At 36.9% G+C, this 9,448-nt stretch overlaps 1 protein-coding gene across 1 annotated transcript in view; it reads left to right on the plus strand.

Moving 5' to 3' along the window:
* The window catches only part of NWD2 (NACHT and WD repeat domain containing 2), a 183,206-nt gene extending 177,576 nt beyond the window's left edge, over window positions 1–5,630 (plus strand). The window contains exon 7 of the mRNA XM_063457862.1: window positions 710–5,630. Within this exon, the coding sequence (XP_063313932.1) occupies window positions 710–4,645 (3,936 nt within the window). The 3' untranslated portion in view covers window positions 4,646–5,630. The remainder of the gene's footprint in view (window positions 1–709) is intronic.
* Window positions 5,631–9,448: the final 3,818 nt, after the last annotated feature.

Raw genomic sequence — 9,448 nt, forward strand, 5'->3', positions numbered from 1 at the left:
TAATATAATATTATATTATTTTTGTTTCACCTACATTATATAACGAAACATATAACATACTAACATAAAAAAAATCATTTTTTGTTTATTGCAAAATACTACAATGCAAGTGCCGTGTGCGTATTGAATCAATGTTTTCCTACGGTAAAATAGCTGACACTGGGCATCCTCATTCAGAGCGTGAAGACGTCCAGCATCAGTTACTGGACCAAAAGTGTGTTAACTGCCAGGAAGCGCCTCCAGAGGCTGTCTGGTAGTCAGCCACTGAAGGCTGACTTAGTGCTGCAAGGTACAAATTGCAGTTTCTCTGAAACTGCAACATTTTACATTGCGGTACAAAGTGCAATAAGGACACTGTACCCAGACCACTTAAATGAGCTGAAGTGGTCTGGGTGCCTATAGTGTCCCTTTAAGCTTTAATATAAATCTGTCTGATAGAATGTGGGCTTAACATAACATATTATATATATATTTATATATTGTTTCTGCTTTTTGTGTTGTTAATTCAATGCAATATAAAGTGCATAGATTTAACATGAATATACTGTAGTTTAAATGTTGACCTCTAATCTCAGATTAAAATGTTTTATAGTTTTAATAGTCTTAGAACTATTCTTATAATTGTATTTGAATCCTCGGCTAGTCTGAAAATGCTTTCAGTGCGCATTATGAATGACAATCTATAATTCCATCTTTTTTTCTATTGCAGGCTTGTACATGGCTTCAGGAAGAAATGGGACCAGATTCTGAGCCGATAGTTATTGTAAGATTTTTAGGATCCACAGAAATGAGTTCTGATTTAAGTTATTTGCTGCAAAGCCTATGTGAACAATTGGCTGTGAACTACAGATGTTTACTACAGAACCTTCCCAAAAAGGTTCTGGATCTTCGTGAACTCTTTTTAAATTTATTGAATGAGTCTTCTTTTCCTAGACCTCTGATTATTGTATTAGATAGCCTAGAGCAACTTACAGATAATGACGATGCTAGAAAACTTTGGTGGTTGCCTATTCATCTTCCACGTACAGTTCGTATAATCATCTCAACACTGCCAAACAAGCATGGAATCCTCCAAAAACTAAGGTGCCTTATTCACAATGAGGACAATTATATAGAACTTATTCCTAGGGACAGAAAAATGTGCAGCCAAATACTTAAGCATCAGCTACTTCGAGTTAAAAGAAAAGTAACATCAGGTCAACAAATCTATGTCAATGAAGCATTTTCAAGGTGCACTCTTCCCATGTTTGTGAATTTAACCTTTAGAGAGGTTAGAAACTGGAGATCTCATAAAGATGTAAACGATTCAACTCTTTGTGTCACTGTTCATGAAAACATACAACATTTATTTTGGTCACTTGAAAGCAAATGTGGGCCAAGATTGGTATCAAGAGCACTTGGTTACATTACAATGGCAAAAACAGGACTGAGCGAAGTGGAACTTGAAGACATTCTGGCTCTTGATAACAGTGTCATGAATGAGCTACTGGTCAACATGAAACTATCCAATCCATTAAGGATACCTTATAAATTTATTGCACACCTCAAGGAGGACCTTGCTGGATATCTAGTAGAGAGACATGTAAGAAATGTTACTCTTCTAGTCTGGTCTAACAGACACCTGCAGCTTATCGCTCAGAAATTGTACCTCCACAGTGATGATGATTTGCAAGAAATGCATACCAATATGGCAGAATATTTTTTAGGTGTCTGGTCAGGGGGAAGGAAAAAAACATTCTACAGTCAACATAATTATTTTGAAAACTCTATCTCAAATGAAAGCAAAGGTATTGGTAATGAGGAGTCACACTACAATGATGATACTGAATTTGATAGACAAACACCTGAACAGCCTTGGGCTTTTCAGTGTAACCCACTGGAGCCCGACATATTTTTTGTCAACCATAGAAAAATGACAGAACTTCTACATCATTTGATAAGAAGTGGAATGACTGATGAACTCATGACAGGACTTACTATGAACTTTAGCTGGCTTTACACAATGATAAAAATAGGTCAGTTTGACCGGGCACTAACTGACATTGAGGTAGCATACAATTACTCACGGCAAAAAGAACTGAAGTTCCTTGCAAGCACTCTTCAAAGCATAAAAATCAAAATTCTAAAGTACCCAGGATCCCTCTCTGCTGAGCTACAGCAAATTCTTCTACCAGTTGTAAGTTCATTGCCTAAGTTTCGAAACCTTCTTTTGGAATGCGACAAAGATGGACCCAAATACTGTTCTATTGTCCCACTACATTCTTCCATGGATGTAACATATAGCCCAGAAAGACTCTTCTTGTCATCTAGCTCATGCCAAGTCACAGAGGTCATTCCTACTTCTAGCCCAAATGTAATAATCTCTGCCCTGGAAAATGGCTCCATCAGCACCTGGGATGTCGAATCTAGACAACTTCTTAGACAAATCACAACAACTCAATTTGTAATTATCGGCATGAAGCTTACAGCAGATGAAAAATATCTTGTGGTGTCAACAACAAACAACACTCTATTAATTTATGACAACCTTAACTCTTGCCTTTTGTCAGAAGTAGAAGTTAAAGGTTCCAAACATAGTGGAAGTGGAGGTGGATCAAATGTAATTAATGGTTTTACACTATCAAACACGCATGCACTTGCGTGGCTGGAGGCCAGTAAAGATGTTAATGTTATAGACTTACTTTATGGCTGGCCACTGTATAACTTTCATTGTTGGTATGAAGTAACATGCATTCAATGTTCTCCAGATGGTTTGTATGCATTCTGTGGTCAGTACCTCAATACCACCACTATATTTAATTTGGGTAGTGGAGAAAAATTGTCAACTGTAACATCTGAATTTTCAGGAGGGTTTGTAAAATGCATTCTTGTCCTTGATGCCACTCAAGAGGTGGTTATGATTGACAATGTAGGGAGCCTTTCTGTTTGGAACATTGAAGAAATAGCAAATCCCCAACTGACCGAGGAATTTGACTGTACCAAGGAAGACACAGAGGTTGTCAGCATTGAACTTTCTGAAGACCAAAGTGCAATTCTTATATGTAAAGCATTAAGCATTGAACTCTTGGATACACGCATGTGGAAGGTATCAGACAGGTTTAGAGCAAAATGCAACGAGAGATTCATAGCTGCCATACTTTCCAAAAATTGTGACTGTATAATTGCTTCTATGGAAAATACCTCATCCATTTTTGTGTGGCGTCGAGACACAGGGCAATGCATGGCAAGTTTACAAGAAATCTCAGGAAACATAGTAAAGTTAGTGAAATCAAGCCATCATAACTTACTTTTGTCCCTGACCATCAGCGGGGTTGTTTCAATTTGGGATATTGACATTTTAACAGCAATGTCCAACATTGACAAGACGGGAAGAGCTATTCAAATGATATTGGTGACTGGACGAGGAGATTATATTTATTCACTTGATGGATCTGAGTCAGTACAAAAGTGGAATTTTAACACAGGATTTATGGAATCTAATTTCAAACATGAGGGTTTAGTGGAGCATTGTGTGCTTACATCTACTGGAGACCTAATGGTGACTTCAGATGATAAATGTAACCAATATGTTTGGCACACTGGTACTGGAGAGAATCTCCTCCGAATTAGTGGGCAAAGGATATCCGAGCTACTGATTACTCATAATGATCAATTCATTGTGTCTCTTTGTGAACAAAATGCATCTAGGGTGTGGAGACTTGCAACAGGGCATAAAGTTTGTAATATTTTAGCTGCCTTAAAGAATGCACTTATAACAACTGCAAATACTTTTGTGGTTGGCATGACAAAGAACAAATTGTTAGCGGTTAGTTTATGGACAGGAAGTATAACAAAAAAATACTGTTGTGATGATGGTGCAACAATTGTTAACTTTAAATTGATTCCTGACTGTCCAGAATTTGTCGTTTTCATGACATCCATTGAAACTGTGAATGTCTGGAGTCTTGCCGAGGAAACAATTTGCAGACGATTACAGCTCCCGTGCAACTTCTTGAAAAACCTTGATGATTTTCAGATCTCCCCAAATGGAAAACTTGGGATAATAACACATGGTGATGAAAAAATCAATGTTCTTGATTTACACAGTGGCAAGGTTCGAGTTGTGCATGCATCAGGAATAATTTGGAAGCATAGTTTGTCCTGTGATGGGCGCTATCTTGTTTACATTTGTTTCCGTGGTGGAGAAGAAGATGAGGATAATTCTGTCTCAAGTTTAATTGTGATGAGACTTGCAGATGGAAAAAGCATTGGTGCTTGCTCATTATACAAAATGCCAACTTTTCTAGCTCTTTCACAGAGGCACCTTAACATTATTGTGGGTTTTGATGATGGGAGCCTTGGTACTTACACGGTAGTTGACCGTGTTGACGCTACACTGAAAATCAAAATTGCCACATCAAATAGCCGTCAGATTTTCAGTACCAAGCCACATATATTCAGACCCAAGTGCAATAATTGTAACTTTAAAATCACACCTGACTGTTTATGGAGGGAGTCTACCGAAGTGTTTGCTAGAGACAGCCCCATCACAGTTTCTGACTCGGGAGAAGGAACTGAGACAACTCCTACCAAAAAGCATAATTTTTGTTATGAAAAAATGTGCTCTGCTATTGACTGTAGAGGACAGAGTTACAATGAGAGTTAAGATCTCAATACAGATGACTGTTCTTCATGTTTACACTTCATAGCCCAGTGGGAAAGAACTATGGATTTTTTTTCAATGTTTTGTTTATTTATTTAATGGTACATATGAATTTGTTTCATTAGAAGATTAATAAAATCATCAGCAACACTGTTAGAATGTTTAGGGAAAAAAAACATAAGCCTCTCTTTTGAGAACACTTACTTAGTCCAAGGATATGTTTCACAGGGCTGTAGTTTAACATTATTAGCAATATTATCAGTCGCAGTGACATTCAATATGTTGAGTAAAGTTTGGTATTAGAAAAATAAATGACACATTTATTATGTGTTTGACTATGTGCCCATTCACAGTTGTATGGTCCAGGTAGTATCAAGCATGGCAGTACTTTGTTAGAAAATGTTTGTGCTATTTATGAATGTATCCCAAATAATACAAATGAATTACTTGTCCGCACACTGATAATGCCATAGAGCGTGGATAACTGTAATCTAGAAAAATGCTGCAATCAAGATTACAAAACCAGTAAAACAAAAGCGAACACATGTGCGTAGCAAATGTCGACAGACCTAATAAAGCATACTCAATACGATGTCTACTTTGGAATGTCAGAGTTGAACAAATAGGGTTGACCTTACAGCTCTCATAAATGTACTTTTAGTATATGTTACAATATGTGATACTGCTCTTTTAATTATCTACCCAGTTTAATTTTACAGTAAGAAATATTAAGAATTGATTTGTCTGACAGCAAGTAACCTATCCAGTTATATTTCAAAAATATAATGGAATGCCAAAATAAAATCCCTGAAATATCATTTTTCTGGACCTGGTATAGTTTCATTTCGCGTGCTATCTGCCTTACAATTTCTGTTACTTTCTGTGTTACACGCAGATCAGATGACCAACAGAGTACTCTGGGATTAACATAATAACTGCATACTATAAAAATATATATTATTATAGAAAATCTAATAATATATCCAAAGGTTCTATACTATTTTGAATTTATAGTGAGTTTCGTACTTCTCTTTGCGCTAAATGATGTGTGTAACATTCAGCCATGGACTGTTCAAGACCTTTTCTACAACTTGTTTAAATCCAGAAGTTATCAAGTGTTTAAAACTTAACTAAAAAAAAATCTTCTATGAATATTCTGTTATCAAGAAAAAAAAATATGATATAAACCTCAGATAATGTATGTATCATACAGCATGTCCTTTCATTGCATAAAAAAAGGACTTAATCGAAATGTGCTTGTGTGAAGCCAGATCTCTGCTTGTCAAGATTTCGAGGCTGCGAATGCCTTGCTAAGGTATTAAGTCAGAATAGCTATCATGTAGCCCTTCGTCTGTTGTAGAACTGCAATTGCCATGATGCTTTGCCAGCATTTTAGCAAAGCATCACAAGTGCTGTTGTTTCCATGGCGATATTGAGAATTGAAGTTCTGTAACAGCTGTAGGGACTCTGCTGTTCTAAGTGCTATGTATGTTTAGTGTGTAATAACCAATGGCGTATCAAGTGATCTGAATGTTTTTTTTCCTAATCTTGTTTGCAATCGATAGATGCTATTGAATGTTTTTATGTAAACTTTGTATTGTTGGGAAGATTTACCCAAGCAGAGATTTATATTTTCATAAATGTTTAACTTAGCTACCTTTTGTTACAAAGTTATTAAATGAATTCTCTATTGCAGTCTTAAAAAAAAATATACAGTCTTGTGAATGGATTGTTTGTACAAATAAAGCAAGCAAATTATATTGACAATATTCTGTCTATTTTATTTGTGTTCTACAGAATGGGAGTTTAAAAAAATTAAAAAATATGAGCTAACAGAGCTACTTCAAGTCTTCTTTGCATCTATTGCACAATTTCTATTTTATATAACACTAAAGAGATCTGATTGGTGACTTGTGCAAAACTGGGGGCACAAACTAGAAATGCAGGAATTATTACATACTGATTTAATGTTGAATGTTAAAGGGAATCTTTAAGCACCAACTGTATCTCAATAATTGTAAGCCTTCATGTTTAGTGTTGCTGAACACTTTGAATGTTTCTCATGGAGAACATTGCATTCAGTGTTTCTTTATGAGAAGCATCTGATTGGCTGAACATAACAATTATGCCCACTAGGTTCCCAAAGCTATTAATGATCCTGAATGGCTCAAAGTGTTAAAATTACAAATGCAACCTTAGAACAGTTATGCTGTACCGTTCGTGCGGTGAGTGCTTAAAGGGACACAATAGTCACCAAAACAGCTTCAGTGTAAAGGAACACTATAGGTTCAGGAACACAAACATGTATTTCTGACCCTATAAAATTAAAATCACTGTCTAGCCCCTCTTGCCCCCTAAATATAGTAAAATCTTACCTTTATTCCTGTCTGCTGGTGCTGGCTCTGCCCCTGATCTGCCTCCTTGACTGACATCATCAGAAGTGATGATCTCAGCCAGTCACATAGGAAAGCATTGGATTGGCTGAGATTGTACATTCTGTTGATTTCACCCACCGAGGCGGGCCAGAGATGTAGCCAAACCTCGCTCTTGACAATTAGCATCTCCTCACAATGCATTGAACCGATACATCTCTATGAGGAAAGTTCTGTGTCTCCGTGCAGAGGGTGGAAATACTGCATGCCATTCACACTGTGCAACACTGCCCCAGGAAGCACCTCTAGTAGCCATCTAAGGAGTAATCACTGGATGTGTCCCTAGGCTGTAATGTAAATACTACCTTTTCTCTGAAAAGAAAATGTTAACTGCAAAAAGCCTGCAGGTACTGACTATACTCACCAGAAAAACTACATTAAGCTGTAGTTGTTCTGGTGACTATAGTATCCCTTTAATAAAGCCATTTGGGTGTATCGGTCGTGGTCCTGCAGTCTCATTGCTCAATTCTCTGCAATTTAGGAGTTAAATCACTTTGGTTTCTGTTCATGCAGCCCTAGCCATACTTTCCCTGACTGTGACTTACAGCTAGGGAAAGTGTGGCTGTAAGTTACAGCCAGGGAAGTGTGGTTAGGGTTGCATGAAAAAAATGGTTTAACTTTCAATCAGATGTTAACTTGCTTTAGTTGTTTGTATATCCTGCTCTTTAAATTGAAGGTGGCTTCTGCATAGTCTAAACTGCTATTAACAAATCTGGAGATAAGGAATTCTAAATTATTGTGCAATGAAGGAAGTTTAAACATTAGATGTCACTATACAGGAAGTGTTTGGAAAGACTGTGTAAGTCACGTGCAGGGCGGTGTGACTAGGGCTGAAGACGCAAAGGGATTAAACTCCTAAATGGCAAAGAATGAAGCAGTGAGACTGCAGGAGAATGATATGTACACCAAAACTGGTTCAAGTTAAAGTTGCTTTGGTGCCTATAGTGTCCCTTTAAATATTATATGTCACATGTAAAAAGCCTGTAAAATGTTGTCATTATTTTCTTTGTCATTATTTTCTCTGGACAGCAACGCCCAAAAGTAGGAGAATTCTGATTACTGTAACAGCAGGAATAAATATCCCTCAAAACATAAATGACAAGAAGAATATGTTAGAAAACAAATTGTCAATTTCTTCAAAACTATCTAAGCATGCCATGTGGAAACCTTAGCAACACTTCTCCTTTTTAGGCAAAACAAGGAAATAATAATAAAAATATAAAAGGATTAACCAGGAAATGTACATTTAGCTTTTTGCTTCTACTTCCTCACCCAGATACTATTATAATCCAATGTAATGGCTCTCAATTTATGAAAGCTTGAGTTGACCTTTGCTTTGCTGTATAACTCTGACTACTCATTAAAGGGGCACTTGAGGCTGAAGTTAATTTACATCAATTTATAAACATCAAAAACTAATAAAAAATATACTCACAATTGAAGTGGTTACGTTCTCAGGTGTATTGTTAGCTTATCCATTTTCACTTTACATTCGCAATTCTCTGGTGAATTCCTACCACAGATTCAGTGAGGTAGACCATTGCAGAGGGTAATCTATCAAAGGCGAAGTTGCTCAAATAGAGGGGAACTTCGACAGTGGGAAAGAGTTGACTAAGAAAATAAAAACCTTAGATGTAAGGTGGAGATGTTTGGAGCTAAAGGCCAAGACAGGAACCCACATTGTCCTCTAGCATACACTAACACGAGCAGGGATATTTTTTTTTTTTTTATATAGTAACACATATCCCTAATAATGATTGATACAGGGCTGCCTTTATCAAAATAATCACATTATCTTGAAATGTTATGTGGTCAAAAATATTTCTGTTTACAACTAAAATGTGCCTGATAGAAGTGGAAAATATTTATTTAGTTTTTCTGTTGAGGTGCATTTTTTTTTATTATGCAATTTAATTTGTTTGCTTCTCTGCATCATTGTGACCCACTATTCTGCACTCATTCCCTTCTCTGTTATTGTCCTGCTAAAACAAAGGAAACATGAAAAGTTTCTGAGAGATCATAAAGATTTCAAAACAGGGAATATCTATAGAAAAACCCAAAGGAGGAGACGGGTTGACAGAGACCAGGTGTCCACCTCTGAGTATGAGACCAGCGGGTCTGATACAGATTCGCAGGCAACCCCTTCCACCTCAAATGAGCAGAATAGAAGCATCCTCAAAAAGGGAGTCACTTTTTTAGAAGTGACACAGGGCGGAGAACGCCCTCTAGTGAGGCCAAGACCCAGGAGACAGTCCAATCGGAGAAATCGATACTAGATAAAGATCAAGTCGTTAATTTATCACAACACACCCTGACCCAAGTAGAGTTAGACCTATTGAGAAGAGGTCTCTCATTTATCCCAGTCCCACATTTT

This window comes from Pelobates fuscus, chromosome 6 (genome assembly GCF_036172605.1).
Source record: "Pelobates fuscus isolate aPelFus1 chromosome 6, aPelFus1.pri, whole genome shotgun sequence".
Taxonomy (NCBI): Eukaryota; Metazoa; Chordata; class Amphibia; order Anura; family Pelobatidae; genus Pelobates; species Pelobates fuscus.